The 18,025-nt window shown below is 42.6% G+C and overlaps 1 protein-coding gene across 1 annotated transcript in view; it reads left to right on the forward strand.

Moving 5' to 3' along the window:
- The window catches only part of PRKCQ (protein kinase C theta), a 54,894-nt gene extending 49,340 nt beyond the window's left edge, over positions 1-5,554 (forward strand). The window contains exons 17-19 of the mRNA XM_014884765.2: positions 2,728-2,916; positions 3,463-3,591; positions 4,223-5,554. Coding sequence (XP_014740251.2) covers positions 2,728-2,916; positions 3,463-3,591; positions 4,223-4,378 — 474 coding nt within the window. The 3' untranslated portion in view covers positions 4,379-5,554. The remainder of the gene's footprint in view (positions 1-2,727; positions 2,917-3,462; positions 3,592-4,222) is intronic.
- The last annotated feature ends 12,471 nt before the right edge of the window (positions 5,555-18,025 follow it).

Consider the following 18,025-nt stretch of genomic DNA (forward strand, 5'->3'; position numbering starts at 1 on the left):
TTTAACCTGATGACTTCACACAGTGATAGATCTTACTATGGAGAGGCTTTGACTAATTAGGTGGCCAAAGAAAATATTTTTTAGCTCAGAGAAAAACCTACAAGTCATCCATGCATCATGTCTGACATCAGTCTGAAATCCATTTATTTGCCTTTCAGGATTCTATTTTGTAATTTTAGTGTTTTTATGATGGATATTGGTACTTTCCAAAGAGCTGTCAAAGCCTTTAGGGTTTTTTTCCCTCTACTATAATTCATTGGTCCTTCACTGTGAACAAGGGCTCGATTCTGGCTGAGGTTACACCACTGCTGGCTCAAGGGTCTCTTTAAATCAATTGGATTTCTGTTGCCTAAGAATGGGTGTAAGTGTGCTCTGCAATCAAGCTGCAATTGTCTTTTATTCCACTTCAATTTGCTTTTATTTAAGGAAAAAAAATGCTATTTTTTGCTCCTAAAAAAACCCAAAAAGACAAATGTTGATCCATTATCTGTGATTTTGTTTTATAGAAAAGAGAAAAACTGAAATAGCTCCGAGTTTTATTTCTGCACTATGTTTATTTTAGGGATTCAGTAAGTGCATATAAAACATTTTACCTCTAAATTGAAAGCACTTCTAGGGTTTATGGATCATCTCTCCTGCCACAGACAGGAGCACTGGACTCTGTCAGTATTTCACTGCAGCTGCTACCACTGTAATTTGTTACAGACCCAGTACCTTGGCTACAGTCATACAAATAAGGGGGGTTTGGGTCAGTAGACAAGGATTTTTTTTTTCACTTCAAAAACATACCTGACAAAAAAAAAGGCAGCCTGAAATTAAATTGCTGAATTTATTTTTTTTCCCAGAGAATTTCAAACAAAATAAACCTTTTTCTTTCTGACTGTCATACAATACTTCAATTCCAATTTCTAGATACTTTAGCCTTTAAAAAATAAAGCCTTATAAAAATAATTTCTGTTTTCAGAAAGAAAGGTTGGGATGATTTTGTTCGTAAGTGATCCAGAAAAAATATATTAAGGAGTCTTGCTGATTTTTTTTCTCTGAGTGGAGCTCATTGTCTATATTGCATCATGTATTCAAATCCCTTTTTTGTCCTTTTGGCATCTCCTCTTTTAGAGACAGATGTAGTATAGAGCATCCCATTGCAACCAAGATGTAGGCTCAAGAGTAAAGATTATGCCTCAAAATTAAATTTTCCCCTCTACAGCCCTAAAATTCTGATAAGAATCCTACACACCACAGTCATCATGTGAACCTTTAGATATCTTCAATGTAAAAATCTGTATATCAGCAAATTTTGATGCTCTTTGAGAACCAAAGGAGACAAACGGGTTGTATTTTATTCAGGTGGATATTTATCTGGATGTTTAAAATTGGGCAAATTCTCTTCCTTGGCTATAAAAGGAGCCAGTGATAACTGGTTCAGTTCTAGATATCTTCACAACAGATACCTAAAGGCAGGTGAGGTTAATTTTGCTTCTCCAGAGAGGAAGTTTGAGAACTTGGTGATGGTCCTTTATACCCTGGGGAGGTCGTCACTCCCGCTGGATGTCATTTTATAGGTGACACTGAAAGGCACAAACCAAGGGACTGACTGAGGTTGTTCTCAAGATGACAGATCAACAACCCCTTTCATGTTTTCCCTGGGGAGGATTTTGCTAGGGTAGAGTCACAGCGTTTTAAGTGACTGATAGTCCTAAAGTACCTTTATGCTGCCACATTTGTAATTCTAAAACTCTGCTAGTGTCACTGGAATCATTCCCAAAATGCTAATACCTGACCATTTATCTTCTTGGACTTCACAAGTGTGCTGGTTTGAAAGCCAAACCAGTGAAAGACTCCAAGTCAGAAATACAATTTAATGGGAAAAAAAAGAAAAAAATAAAATACATGCAATAGTACAAAGGAGAACCACTGACAGAGTCAGAATACAACCTGACACCCCGCTAGTTAGGGCTGTGGTAGCAGTCCAGATGAAGTGATCTTGTTGAAGTGGTGATCCTGTAGAAAGGTCTGGTAGCTCTTGTCCTCTGGAATCAGTGGAAAAAGGCTGCTTTGGTGTTCCAAATCTCAGTTTTTATCTAGGTAGGAAAGGCTTGGCTCCTCCCCCTGGGTGGAGCATCTCCCAATGGGATGATGTAATTTTATCAATCATGCACTGGGACTCCATGGCCCATTAACAGGAGATATCTCCCTGGAGGGAGGATGGGTTGTGGAAAAGATAAAGAACACTGCCCCAGCTGGTTTTAAGAGATGGCCCATTAACAGAGGATATCTCCCATGAGATAAAGATGACTGCCTCACCTGGTTTAACAGATGGTGATAGAATTCATACTTTTGGGCACATCTTTACATTGTAACCTAGGACAACAAGCCTGATTTGAACCCTTGGAGAGCAGGCTAAGGATGACTTGTCTCATCTTTTATATTTGAGATCTCTCTGGTAGTCAAGGATTTGTTCAAGTAACTTAAGAATTACATGCAGCCTGTTGTCTGTTGTGCCAGAGACTGTTTTGGCACCCATGTGTGGCTGTGCCTTGGTGCTCCAGGGGCCACAGGCCCTGCACCACTGGCAGATTTCTGGCTCCTGCTGCAGGCAGGGGGAAGCACCTCTGATAGCACACTGCAGAGTTGCAGTTGCAAAGCCATGATCTGTCCACCCTCCTGGAGTTAAAAACTCATGTCAGACATTTTCCTTCTGCCTTGGTGGCTCTTCTTTCTGGGCAGATACTGCTGGGGCAGAAGTACAACACCTCAGTTGACTGGTGGTCCTTTGGTGTCCTCCTGTATGAGATGCTCATTGGCCAGTCCCCTTTCCATGGCCAAGATGAAGAGGAGCTTTTCCAGTCCATCCGTATGGATAACCCCTTCTACCCTCGCTGGCTGGACAAGGATGCAAAGGACATTTTGGTGAAGGTAAGAATCACCACCCATCAAATGAAAGTCTTTCTGCCAGAATTATTGTCTTCAGTTTGTTTATCTTCAGTTGTTGTAGAGAGGAACAGATTTAGTTTAGTCACTGTTTTTCCTGTGGGTATCAAACTACATCTCTCCCCTGTGGAGATTTTTGTGTCTTCCTTCTCCTGATTTGTGATGGTGGCTTCTCACAGACACCAGCAGTGATCAGTTTCTTCTCAGAGCAGTCCCTAAGGTGCAGAGCTCATTAATTCCTGGAAAAAATAATTCAAAATAAGGGTTACACCAGACTGAGACGTTGAACATCTCTTTTTGGGGCACATGCTGCCATCTTTCTGCCCAAACAGCCTGTACTTCTGTCAGGACTGGAGGTAGTAATCATCTTTATACCAATCAGTAAACTTCCTCGTTTATGAAAAAAAATTCCCAGCATTTTCTCCATTATGGCCTCTTCTCATTGCACTGACTCTGGATAATTACACATTCCACCCTGCTTTATGCCTGTATTATCATCAGAGAATTTAACCTGTGGAATCAACATTCCAGCTTTTTGTAAGAGAGCCTGAGAGGAGACTGGGAGCGAGAGGGAACATCCGCCAGCACGCCTTTTTCCGGGAAATCAACTGGGAAGCTTTAGAAGAGAGAAGGATGGAGCCTCCCTTCAAACCAAGAGTGGTAAGGATGGATCTTCTTTCAGTTCCACCCATCTCAGGTCTTCTAAACTCTGCATTTTTACTGGTTGTCTGACCTGATCCTCACTATACTCCTTTGCAGTGGCTGCAAGCCCAGGTCTGGCATTCCCACACCTGAGAAACCATAAATTATTCATTGCTTTCTCAGTTACTGCAGCAGGGTAACACCTTCCTTTCACCACAAAACTGCAGTCCATTCTGAAGGGATTACCTTTCATTGCATTGGAGAAGGTAAAACAGTTCAGGAAACAGGTGTTTGGCTAAATCAGAATAATTCTGACTATTTATAACAATCTCAATAAATTATTAAAGTCCTATTAATAACAATAATAGACCTTAATTTGACAAGCACTTCATACTTTCATTTTACAGTCTTCTACAACTGTTATACAATTGGTGAGTTCAGTCTGCCATGTTACAAAGCTGTAACATCCCTGCCTGGCAGAATTCCTGGATCACAGGCTCAGTGCCTCCTTTATAATATTTATATTTACTGGCTCCCAAGTAAAGGTTGAGCTGAGCCCATAGGAAGCAGCCTGATAGGGCCAGTACCATAGTAATAAAGATCTGATTATTAGTGGTTTGACATCAATTTTTTTTTCCTTTTCTTGAAGAAATCTCCAAGTGACTGTAGCAACTTCGACAAGGAATTCCTAAATGAAAAACCCAGACTGTCCTGTGCTGACAGAGCACTGATTAACAGCATGGACCAAAATATGTTCAGCAACTTCTCTTTTGTGAACCCTAAAATGGAGAAAATATTTTCCTGAGATCTGCCTAACTGAAGGAATTCTTTGTAATGGTTTGAGTAGCACTTTGTCAACTGAAGACTGTGCAAGAACCCTCCAGAAAGAAAGGACCTCAGTGAAAGTTTGTACCATGCCTGGAGGCTTCTGACTTATTCTGACTTATTCCAGTCCATAGCAGATGCCAGCCCACTCTTCATTGATGATAAAGTTTCTTTGTGGTATCTTTTGGTCTCTCTTCTGTCTCTTCCCAATGTTCTTGAAGTTGAGAGCATCTGAAAATGAGGAGGTGCCAAAACCTGTTCCCCACTACTTGTACACATAGCCAACAGATTTCTCTGTAAGGAAAAATAAGTATATTTGAGCTTCTGGTGATGTCAGTTCCCCTTTCTGCAACTCTGGCCCAGACCCATCTTCTTCTGAAGGAAAAGTGGTTTGCTCAAGACCCAAAGGTATCAGGGAAGACTCAGGCTGGATGCTCTGGTAACCTCCACTTGTACATGTGCAAAATTGCAAGTGTGCACACTTTCTTCTTTGAAAAAGAAATTTGTTCCTTACGCCCTTTAAAACTGCTGCTCACAGGTGTTAGGGCTCAATTTTTCTCCATGGGATAAAGAGACTTTTTTCAGGTGCCCATTCCATTATCTGCACATCTCAATGGATCCTTACCAAAGGAAGTGCCAAGATCAGTACAGAAAACCAGAAGTTTACACTTAGTGCCTGAGCAGGAAGGATGGGAAGTTGCAGAATGCTTTTAGAACCCTGTTCTAAAGCTTTAAGTATCTGCTCACACACCAGACTCAGAGCCAGATCTCGATGGGGCTTTCTGACATTCTAACCTAAAACCGCATGAGAAAAGTGCAACATTTCCTCAAATCATTGTTTAAGCATTGTAAAAGTGGCCTTGAAGTCACAGAATTGGGGTATTTCACTTGAAAGGTACTAATTGGTCCTACAAAGGCTGATGTACCTTCTATTTCTCTAAATGATGTCCCAGCTCTTTGGCACAGCTGCACACCATGGTCACAGGGCAGGAGGCACCTCAGGTGAGGGTGGCCCTCACCTCCACCTTGTGACATTTTGCTGTGTGTTCTATCCCTTTGCAGTCTATGGCAATGTAGGTGGGTTAAAAAAAACAAAGTCTATTCTGTGATCCTTTCATCATGGGATCCTTATAAATAAAGGTGCACTGTTTTCTGAGGTTGGAGATTTGTGAAACCACCAGTTACTGCTTTTCACTGAGATACCTCTGAAAAGCTGGGTCAGAATCAAGTCAGAGCCTAAAAAGAAGATTTTTGTAACAACTTAGACTTAGGCAGTCACTCAGTCTGGTGTTGGGATCTGTTTGGAGAACATACATTTGGAGCTTTGTTGCATCAACCTCCAGTCCATGGAGAAGAAAAGCTCTAGAAGGTGAGTTATCCCGAATTCAGGGCTCCCTTCAGAGGTGCTTTCCTGGTTCTGCTGGTCCAGGCTGTCAGTTTGTACCCCCCAACAGGACGAAGGCAGCCTTGCAGGCAGTGCTGGGATATCACTGGCAGTGACTGCAGGCACAGAATCCAGCAGGAGCAAGGGCTGAAGTGCCTGCAGTCAACAAGAAAAGCAGAACACCCTGAGAATGGTTTCAGTCCAGTGATTCTGATGAAATCCTGGTTTGTGCTGTATGAAATGCAGGGAGGGCAGCTGTGCTCACAGTTTGTGGAGCTGGTCATCATGTTTAATTAGAATGGTTAACATGAATTTTTTAAATGCCAGTGCTGTTTGTACAGTTTAATAAAATGTTGTGTACAATTGGGAAATGGGCATTGAAGTGATTAAATAGGAACAAAGAACAGAGGTGCTTAGAAAAGCCATTAAAATAGCTCTCTGCTGTCTGGGGAACGTTCCCCAGGGGAATTTCGACCCGTAAATACAGAGCAGCAGCAAGCACTTTAACTGTAACTACTTCACAGAGCAATATCTAAACCAGAATTTGGTGCTGTACAAAGAATCCAGGAAGAGAGGGAAATGTTCCTGTATACTACCAGAAGGTGACACAGCTCTGAATGGGGTCTGGTATCTCAGGGGGTTTGCAGAGATGTGCAGAGGTCGTTGTTAAAAGAGGGTGACTTAGGACATTTTCCTTTGGCACCCAACTGAGGTTGGGTCAGCCAAGTCCTGTGAGGGCCTGAGTGTGTCCCTGACTCTGACAGAGTCTGGCCAGCCTGATACAGACTATACAGACTAGAGATTGCATTTCTAAGCGTCTGAAGACTGGCATTATCCCTGAAGGATTGTTAGGGATGTTCTCTAGGCACAGCAGTTTGGTCTTGACACCAATTCAGGGACAACCCAAGAGCACAGACTAAGGAAGGAGGGTGCTGGTTCACCTCTTGTGGTTAAGTCACTGAAGAGAAACAGGTTTTAACACCTCTCTGATCAGAAGGAGGGCTCTGCACTCCAACTGTGGTCCCATAGAACCACAAGCAAGCATGACTTGTGGAGGAACTCGTTGAGTAACTGCAAGAGCAGGCACAGCATTAGGATTAGTGTGAAGCTTTTGATGCAAACCACAAGAAGAAGCACCCACTTCTCTCTGCAAAGCATCTTCAGCTTGAAAACCCAATAAACCCATTGAGGCTGGGGGCAGGGAGGTGGGGGAAGGTGGGTATGAGCCACCACAAACGTGCTCACTGTGTGTCCCAGCTGTGCCTGTGGGGTGTGAAGAGTGACGTGGGAAGCAGCAAATGCTTTCCTGTGGTGACAGTGATTGAGAGATAACAGCCAGGGAGGGCTGAAAGCCAAACACCCACACTGAAATGAGCAGGAGCCCAGGTACCCACAGAGATGCTCCTCTGCCTTAGCTGAACCTGGCACCTCCATTGCCCTTTCTTTGTCTCCCCTCCCCATAAAATGTTCATTTTATGGCATAGTAGATGGGGCTTGACAGGTTTGGTTATTTGTTTGCTGAAGGCTCAATCCTGTTCTGGAGCCCCACGAGATCACAGCACTACTGCAGGACCAGCAAACGTCAGGGTCTGACCTCCAGCACCACCTGCTTCAGCTCAAGTTTTGGGAGTCCCCAGCACCCAAGTGCTCCTTCCTCAGCCTTGCTGCCTCACTTGATGGATGTATGAATTCCTACTTGTTGGCATCCACCAAATCAGGATGAGTGGGAGTCACCTGTAAATGACAGCCCTGATTTCAGCACTCCTGCAAACACTTCCAAGTGGAGGTGGCTTGGTCTCACAGCTCCTCAGCATCCAGAAGAGAAAAGCAAGCTCTGTCCTGCCCCCCACCACGCTCTTTGCAGCCTGTGCTGAAGGGAAAGACAACTTTGCCCAGCTGTTTCAAGACACTCTTGCAGTACAGAGGTGTCACTAAAAGTCCTGGTCCAACACCACAACTCCAAAGAGTGGGTCCTGGAGCCAGTGGTCCTGGCACTTCCCTTTTTAATTATATTTGTACCTTAGGCATCTAAAACCCACATTAGAGATCCCAGCTGGGTCCTAACCTGGTCCCTCACTCCAGGGATGCCACATCACCTGCAGCCACCAGATCATCAGTGTGTGGCTCAAAGTGTGTCTTGTGGTGTGAAGCCAGCAGAAGTCTCAGTGCAGAGCTCAGGAAGCTTTTCTGCCTTCCTTTCTTACACAGAAATTTTATCTCTGGTGCATCACAGCACAAGCAGAGCAGGTGAAATACAGGAAATAAGTGTATTTTTAGCTCTTCTGTAACTGGCACTGGGTGCAGCCCAGTGACTTACCTACTGTAGTGGGGTCCATTCCACTGTTGGTAACAGGCACTTTGGAGTTCTTTATCTTCTACATCACCTCAATATTAATGTACACAAAGACAGAATTGAAAAATAGATGAGATGTGAAACAAAGGAAAAAACAGTATCACGTTGTGGAAGGTGAAGAAAGCGCAGAAAAGGCAAGTAAGGAAGAAAATAGGGATATAGGTTGGTGTAATATTATGTAATACTTCCCTTCATCCATTGGTTTCAATTAGAGCTCTGCTGTTTTCCCTCAAAGCCATCAGTACCATCCTAGAGTTCTTTTGTAGCCAAAGCACAGAACTTTTGGATATTTCAGAGGATAGGACAGCCTGAGACCAGAATGTCTCTGGTCTGGCCTCCCAGGTAGCCCAGAGCTGCCACTCCTGCTCTGACATCTCCTCTAGAAATCCAAATGTTTCTGCTTTGAATGTGGATTCAGGTCCCAATTCAAGTATTTTAATTAGGCTGTCTATAGCAGAGGAATGCAGTTTAATTGCTTGCTTTTAGTCAGGTAGCATCTCTGAGACACCTTGGATTTTAGATAAATATGGGTCTGTCCTACAACCTGTGACTTATCCCACAGCCCTATTTCCCCAAAGTACCCCCAACAGCCATGGACACCTCTCTGTAAGCAGCAGAATCAGGCCTGGAGTTCACTCTCCAGCAAGCACCTGCACTCAACCCGTCAAGTCTTGTAAGAAGAAACATCAAAAATTAGTTATCAACATGTTTTCTGCAGTTGCTAAAGAAACTTCATGAAGGAAATCCTCCATCCTCCTGGTGCATCCTCATTAAGGGGGACCATTAAGAAGGCACTGCATTCCCACATTCCCTTCTCCCATACTAAAGCAGTGATAATGAGACACACCAAGCTCAGTAGTTATGGTGTTTTGAGAACTGTCTTTGCTCTTGAAGGGAAACACTTCTAAGCTAAAAGAAGGTAGGTTTAGATCAGATGTTTAAAAATTTATATTTTTTTTTACTCAGACAGTAGAGAGGCCCTGGCACAGGGTGCCCAGAGAAGCTGTGGCTGCCCCTGGATCCCTGGAAGTGTCCAAGGCCAGGCTGGATGGAGATTGGAGCAGCCTGGGATAGTGGAAGGTGTCCCTGCCATAGCAGGGGGTGGAATGAAATGGGCTTTAAGGTCCTTTCCAACCCAAACCATTCTGTGTTTCAATCACAGGAAATATAGGAGATGCTCAGTTACTATTAAGCTCAAGGGCATCAGCTCTTTCTCATTCTGCATTTTCACATGTTGAACTAAAAAAAAAAAAACCTTAATCTCTGTTCCAAGAGTCAACTGGATTCTGCCTGCCAGAGACCCAGTGATCACCCAACTCGTGCTGCTCCTCTGCCTAAACAAAAACCTGCCTGTGCACAACAGCTGGGGAGCTGAATCGTTACTTTAATAAACACCTAGAGGAAAACATGCTGCTTGAGTGGAGCGAAAATAAAAATTAAGTATCACATTTAATTTATGATGTGGTCTTTTATTTTAAAAGGAACATAAACCAAAAATATTCAGACATCAAAGGAAGAATCTCAGCTTTCACTTCTAAATTCTATTTCATTATTGTTGTTAGCCTCCCAGTAGCAAAGGAAATGAGTTCTTTGGTAATCATTTCCATTTAATTTTCAGCTCCCTTCTGTTGATAGCATTGTGTGTAACCTTTTTTCTAACAGTTACTTTAAATTGTGTATTTTGATATTCCATTCAGCTGGTGGAGAAAGAAAAATCACTTCTAAAAAAGCCATTTTATCTCTGCTGTGCATGAGCTCAGCAGGATAATGTGATATCTCAGTGAGCATATTTATTTTAAGTTATTGGTATTTTCCACCAGGGTGAAATTGTTCAAGATATAACCTCTCATTGCCTCCCCTCTTCCTGCCCAAAAAATGTCATGAGGCCAAAGCAGTGGAGAAAAAAGGACAAAATAGCAACGCTTATTGAAAAGGAACAATAATCCACCCAGCAAATCAACTCAGTTCTGGTCATTCTGGGCAGAATGAAAAGAGTGACAAAATGGGGAAATGGAGCACACAATCATCATAGGGATAATAAATCCCTGGGCACAGTGGCATTTTTGAGATGGTGAGGTAGAGGTCAGCAGTGACACCGAGTGACCTTTCTCATAAAGATGTTAAAGCTTAATAATGTGGTTTGGTTCTTCAGGAGATCCAATGTAACTGGAATTCAGATGGGAAGAGGAATGCTAGTTTTTCCTTTGTGCTGGTGTGTCTCTACACCAAATCACAGACTTGCTTCTTTTTCTTTGGGTGTACTGAAAATAAAGGAATAAATAGAAAGCCTCTACAAAAGACCACAGAAGCTTTGGCTGAAAAATAGCCAAAAGTAGGGCTTGAACCTTCTGAAATGAGGACTAAGTGCCTTAATATTTCAATTAAATACCTTGTTGAGAATCAGCAACACTTTCACAGATTTATATGGAATAACCACTGAGGAGAGACAGCTGTAACAGCTCAAGCCACTGCTTTTAGCAGCAGCAACCACCTTGCAGCACTTTCCATGATCCAAATGGAGGGTCTCCAATGGAGCTCTGATGTGGTTCTTTATCAGCACAGGAGCATATGGGAGATTAAGATCTTGTGATTCCAAAGTCTGCCAAAATCTTATGTCTAGACATAGCTGTGAAGGTGACAAGGAAAATTCAAGGCTGGGGCTGCAGAGGGCCACTGCAGGAGAAAATGTGCATTTTTTTCTTGGCATGAAGAAATAATAAAGACTGTGGAGTCACTCTCTGAAATGCACATTTCTTTCTTACCACCAGTGCTCAGCCAAACACTGACACGGAAGAGTGGGGAATCTATGACCAAGCTCTTCATTTTCAGGAGAAATAACTCAGCACTCCAGTGGAGGCAGCTTTCCACCGTGACTTACCACATGTGTGGTTCAGTGTCCCTGGCACAATGCCTGATTTACACCAGGGAATCAGCCCCAAACATCTGCCTGTTCATTTAGTTAGAGATTTTGGATTTACCTTGTGCTTCCTCTGCTGCTACAGAGGAGAGGTCTGGAAAGTGTTTTTACTTGAATGTAAATGAAATAAATATTGCATAATGTGGTAAGGATCTTTTTTCTTCACGGTCTGTAGACCTGAGATGGGTTTTAAGTTTGGAATCTGTATTCCATGAGAGGAAAAGCCTTATTTTTTTTCAACTGACTTTAGCTATAGGGATCATGGAATCATAGGATTGTTTCGATTGAAAAAGACTTCTAATGCCATGGATTCCAGCAATTAATCCAGCACTGCCAGGTATTCCAACAAGACAGGGATCCCACACGATCAGCAGAGGCACATGGAGAGGAAGGTTGATCCCATCCCGAACAGGGGATCAACAAACAAGTCCAGTGAAACACTCTCCAGCTGCCTGTAAGACCAACACCAGGACTGAGTTCATGTTGTGTCTGTGACATATTTGCAGCCCAGGCAACATTAAAGTGCTGTAGAAATCAGGTCTGTGATTTATACCTGTACTAGTGTGAGTACAGTGTAGGTGTTAGTACCTGAGTAAGCACAACCTCAGCTCCCTCTGCAGTCACTAAGGACTAATTATTACTGTCAGAGAAACTCATAACCCCTTACAGCCTGCCCCTGGAGTGCTAAGTGTTTATTACCTCGACAGCAAGCACCAGAAATGCTGTGAAGTAAACCCAGGTGTGATCTCTGTGATATCCTGGCTAAGTTCCTGGTGATAATGCCAGCAGACTGAAGGTACTGCCCTGATCCCTCTCTTCCTAGACCTGCCATCTCTAAATAAGGAGAAATCAGCCCATGCTAAAATTACCTCATCCCAAAAATTCATTGTTATTATTCCAGATTCACACCACTGTAAAACAGTCCAGGTATCTCTGAGCCCTTGACGATGGCAGGGCAGCAATGGGCTGAGACCTCTTCCCTTTGGATCAACCCTCTGCTCTTCTGCACCCCTGTGCACGGGCAGATGTTCATGCTGCTCTCATCTTTCAGCTCACAGAGGGGGGATTTCATCTCTCCAGAATTATTTCAGAAGTTACTTTGTGCCATTCATGCACTTGGAAATGCCTGGATGAAGCCTCTGGGTCTGTTCCAGGGCAAAGTAAAGAAAAATCCAGACACCTCAACAAATTAACTTGAAATAAAATTTATTCAAGTAGCTTTAATGAGTATCAAAATATTCTTCCTGTGAGGGAAAGAAACCACTTTTATCTACTCTGAATCCTATCATCTTCCTTCAGTGCTCTCAGCAATGTCCTTAGCAAGTTGAGGACTTGAATCCACAATTCCTGCATGTCTGGCCATCTTTGGACATGGAGATTTAGTTCATCTCAATCTCTCTCAGGCTCTTTTTCTCTCATTCACTCACTGTGTTTAAATTACCCCTTTCTTTTTACTCACTCAGCAGAGAACTGAAATTTGCTGATGTCAGGATCTCGGAACAGATGGGAGAGCAGTATTGATTAGGCAGTTGAGAGTAGGACATAAATAGCTTGTTAAAAGTAAATAATAATAGTTTAAATGCTGTGTACAAACCTTTATAAAACCTAGTGAAGCAAATCGAATAATCCTTCCAGAAATCCATCCGAGTTTTTTAGCAAGGTGATGAAATTCAAGAGCCTTTTTCACTTACTTGTGTTAGTGCTGATGTAAGAGCTGATTGAATCAACAGTCTGGAACTGCCAGAGATGAGCCTGCCTTCAGCATCCCAGCCAAATGAGATGTTTGCAGCTGATGTGTGAAAGGGAAAAGAGAATTGATGAGGGAGAGAGAGCAGGAGGACAGGAGCTGCAGAGTGTGAGCCAGTTTTGTTAAGAGTGGGGAGGGAAATTTATTTTTCAACATAAATTCAGAGTCTGGGCCCAAACTCACTCTGTGTGTGACATCCAAATTGGGGTCTAAGGCAGGGCATGGTATAAAGCCATGGATGAGATGTATCCTTATTGATTTTGGTTCAGGTTTGATACGTACAAAGTCCTTCAGAATTGACTTTGTGAAGTCCGTGCTTAAAATCCATCTGTTCCTCCATCCACAAACTGCACAGTACCCAGCTGGTTGTGATTCCCACTTATCATGGTAGATACAAAAATCAGATTAAAATTCTAAGGTTATGTATCAAAGAGGAAATCTGGAGAAAGAAAATTCATTTTGAGCTTAGGCTGCTATTCTCCCTCATATATAAATGCCATGTTTTCCTGATCCATATCCCTGCTAATCAATCAGGATCAGGACATAGTCTGCAGCAGAGACTGCACTTCAGGAGAAGTGTTCAAAATTATAGTAACACTAAAGATGAGGGACAGGATGTTAAAATAAAAACAAAAAACAAACAAACAAACAAACAAACAAACAAAAAAAAAAAAAAAAAAAACAGGGAAAAAGAAAGGAAAAAAAAATTCCTGTAAATTATTTGTTAGGGAGAAAAGAGGATTTTCCTGTGGACCTGTGCCCTGTTGCTGTCACATTGACCTATTTCACCCAAGAAGGTGCACAAGGACGTGGTGCACCCACGCTGATGGCAGGGCTGTCCCTGTCCCCTGGGATGCTGGAGATGCCTCCTCTGGAAGGACATTGCTTCCCTCAAGTGTTCATCAGTGCTGCTGCAGAAGGAAATGCTGGAATCTCACTGCCTTCATCCCCTGAGCCCTGAATTTCACCCACCATGTGGGGTTGGGCACCATGAAGTGGGTCCCTGCTTTCTTCCCACCCTGGTGCAATGGGCCAGGAGGAAATTCTCTCCTCTGCATCTATGGCTTGTTCAAGGTTTTCAGTGACTGATTTCAGAAAAACTGAAATGCCCTGAAAAGATTCCACTGGGATGTTTTCAGGTGAAATTTCTTACAGGTTCAAGGTGCTTTGGAAAAATCCCCATTTAAAGGAAAAGTGAGAGATCCCGACGAGTTTTAAAGCAGATTCCTCCTCTCAGTGTAGAGATAAATTAAATATCTGACCCCAGGACTTTCAGCAGAAGTGACAGCCTAAGAATTTGAGATATGGGCACATTGGAATACACAGCACTGCAGGGAAGCAAAATTTCTTACACAGCCTCATAACCAAAAAGACAAATCAATTAAAGATTTTGAAACAGTTACATGCAATGAATAATTAACTAGTGGAAATCACTGCTGAAGGATAATGTGGAGTTTAACAGCACATCAAATGTTTTAGTAATCTTGAACAAAAACACTTGTGGAATTGGAAAAGAATAAAAAAAGAAAACTCACAGCTGGGTCAGATCAATAGAACTCATGGTGCAGAATCAGCTCCCCAACCATGGTGAAGTTGTTGTGCAGGGAAAATTAAGAAGAAGAGGATCCCCCTAATTTCCTCTCTCTTTCAGCTCCAAACTTAATGTAAAGAAGGGATAGAATATCAGCAGAAAATATAATTTTGTGGCAGTAGCAATACAGAAGAGATTTGGGTATAATCCCATTTTCCAGATCTGTCTTTAGCAAAGGGCAAATATTACCTCTGCACACTTCCTTTCCTATGAAAAAAGAGATTACCAGTGTTCCTTAAAAAGCAGGTGTGGTAACAGAGCCAGAGCACTTTGGAGATTATCTGGTGATATGATTATGAAAAACACAGATATTAGATAAAAAGACCAGTAAAGGAAAAGCTGTTTAAGTTGTGTTACTCCTGATTCATATGAAAAAAAGAAGAACATTCCCACAGTGAAGAATTTTCCTTATGAGCAGAAGGTTGATGTGTAACAACACTAAGGCATCACAGCAACATTAAAGAGAATTGCTGCTATAAACAAGTTATTTGAGATATTGAGAATGTTTTGTTTGCCTTAATTATTCACAAACAGGTGGTATTTTTACTAATTTGTTCTCTGTTCAAAATAGTTGGTTTAAACATATTTTTGTCTCTCTGATAGCACATCACTAGCGTTCTCATTAGTCCTTCCTGGCTATTTGTGTCACTGTTGGATATTAAATCACACATCAGAAATTATGATTTTGCCACTACAGCATCAGCTGCTTCTCAAAAATAAAAAAAGAAAAGGGAAAAAAGTCCTTTCCTTTTTTTTTGTTGTTGGCAAATTATCTGCAAAAAGCTCAGCATTGTTTGAATAATAAGAAAAGCTTTTACAGATGGCCACAAAAGTGTTTGAAACAAGAGTATTCTCATGAATATTTATTCTCACCAATTCTCCTGACAACTTAACTTTCTTCAGACATTCTTACAAGTAAACATTCAAACAGTCTCCAAAAAGCAAATAAAAAAGTTTTGCACATAAACACAAGAAAACTCACAGATCCTTTATTTTGCAGCAGTATCTTGAAATCTCACCCAGAAGAAAAGCCCTCTTGTGTTCAATTCTGTGGAGACACAGAGGAGAAATTACCTCCTCAGTGGAGAGTTTGGTCTAAGTGCACAAAAAAAAAAAGAAAAAAAAAAAAAGATCCAATACTGTCCTCATTTTCCAGACATGGAGCTGATGCTGACCACAGAGGAGACTTCTCCTGAATTAGACAGCAAATAGAAAAAAAATCACAAAATTAGCCTCTGCTCTGCCTGAATGCCCAGGTTTAGATCTAGGTGATTTTTGCCAGGCAGTGATTTAGGGATTTTTTTAGTGTGTGGATTTTTGGCCTTTCACTCTTTGATAACTCCAAACAATGTACTACCCTATACAGGGTGATATGTACAATATTAGAGTCATGTTGGAAAGGGCCTTAAAGAACATTTTGTTCCATCCCTTGCCATGGGCAGGGACACCTTCCACTATCCCAGGGTGCCCCAAGTCCCATCCAGCCTGGCCTTGGACACTTCCAGGGGCAGCCACAGCTTCTCTGGGCACCTGTGCCAGGGCCTCACCACCCTCACAATAAAGTTTATTTCTAATATCTAATGCAAACCTGCTCTCTTTTAATCTACAGCCAATCCCCCTTGTCCTGTTGCTCCATGCCTTGTCCCAGATCCTTCTCCAGCTCTCCTGGAGCCCCTTTAGGCACTGGAAAGGGCTTTGAGGTCTGTCTGGAGCCTTCTCTTCTCCAGGTGAGCACCCCCAGCTCTCCCAGCCTGGCTCCAGCCCTTGGAGCATCTTCATGACCTCCTCTGGACTCTCTCCAGCAGCTCCACGTCCTTCCTGTGCTGGGGGCTCCAGAGCTGGAAGCAGCACTGAGGGTGGGGTGTCACCAGGGCAGAGCAGAGGGGCACAGTCCCCTCCCATGCCCTGCTGGGCACACCTGAGATGCAGCTCAGGGTGTGGCTGAGCTTTCAGTGCTCATTGCCCAGACATTCTCATCCACCAGCACCCCAAGTCCTTCTCCCCAGGGCTGCTCTCAATCCCTTCTCCACTCAGCCTCTGTTTGTGCTTGGGGTTGCCTCAACGCAGCTGCAGGACCTTGCACTTGTTCCTTTTGAATTTCACCCGGTTTGCAGAGATCCACCTCTCCAGCCTGTCCAGGTCCCTCTGGATCACATCCCACATATAAACACTTTGTAGTTGGTGCCAGTACACTCCACATCCCAGCAGAGGCAAGAACTGGAATTATCCACTTTAATGAGCACGGGCTCTTTTGCCCCAGCCAAATTCCACTTCTATCGCACGGTTTTTGAAACAAAGGCAGAATCCTTTCATGGATTGCCATAGTGAGCAGCATTTGAATGGCACAGCAGCACAGCGGGTGCAAGGCACAGGGGCTGGAGGTATGGAGGGTGATGTATTCAGCTGGGATACTTTTCCCCACATGGTTCTTTTACAGGAGCTGAATCGTTGCAGATTATGCCTGGCTGAAAGGAAACAGTATATTCTGTGGTGTTCAAAGATGTCACACTCATCGCAGAGCTTTTGCAAACCAGTGAGTCAGCAGGAGGAACACAATGCTGGTTCCAGCTATTAGGCAGTTATTTAAAACAAAACAAACAGAAACAAAAAAAAGCCACTTGTGAATTCAACAGATGCAGTGAATTCCCTGCTTTGCAAAGGCTAAAGTGTTTGCACAGAGGAAAGGGGCACTTTTATTAACATAAAGGTCACTGCAGTTCAATTCTTCGTTTGAGTGAATTATTCAGTATTTCCTTTTAATCTCGTTACATGTGGATGTCTGTAAACAAATTCTGAAGATGCAGAGAAAATCAGACTAGCAAAAAGCATGTGCAGTGATGGAAAAGAGATAGAACTGACAATTTTTGGGTGCATAAGGACCACAGCCAGATTTTAGCTCAGTGAAGAAATCACATGTGAGAGGTCAAAATGCCATCTGGCTTCTTCAACTTCTTCAATGTGTTTTCAGCAGTGCTTAGAGAATGGAAGGGCCTGTGATCCACAAAACCCATCACTGAACCCTCTAGATATCCACGCCCCCAGGTAAAATAGGATTGATCAAATTTACTCAGGATGGGATTAGACAGCCCAAGTTCTCCTAAATCCATGTCTCCTGTTTCCCAGTGATGTTTCAAAGCCTTCAGAGATGTTGTCTACTTAGAAAGACTGGTAATTAGGTATCATTTCATTATCAGCTGTAACTAACTGCTTTATATTTTCAGAATATTGAGATGCTTAACTTCCTTTAAGAAACTGGAAATCTGAAGTCACCCTAGATGACATAGTAGAATGTAATTACACCAAGCTCTCTGGCACAGATCTACTTTCTCCCTCTCTGCACATCTATAAAACCCAGGATAAACTTGGGTGGATTCTCTAGACATAACTGGAATTTAAGAAATAATGTTTTTCACTTTTCCATGCACAGTAATTAATATATGCAAAGACAGAAGCTCTAGAGCTGTACATCCAGCATCTGGATGTTGGAACTCTGGAGCCAGCTAAAAATCAAAATAGTGGAAAAGAAAAAAAAGAAAAAATCACAGCATCTTCTGATTAAGGATTGTCTGTGCACAGACTTTTAATTTCAACAACTCATTTGTCAGTCACAGCTATTTGAGGAGTGCTTTGAGCAG

Source organism: Sturnus vulgaris, chromosome 5 (genome assembly GCF_052056855.1).
Source record: "Sturnus vulgaris isolate bStuVul1 chromosome 5, bStuVul1.hap1, whole genome shotgun sequence".
In the NCBI taxonomy this organism is placed as follows: Eukaryota; Metazoa; Chordata; class Aves; order Passeriformes; family Sturnidae; genus Sturnus; species Sturnus vulgaris.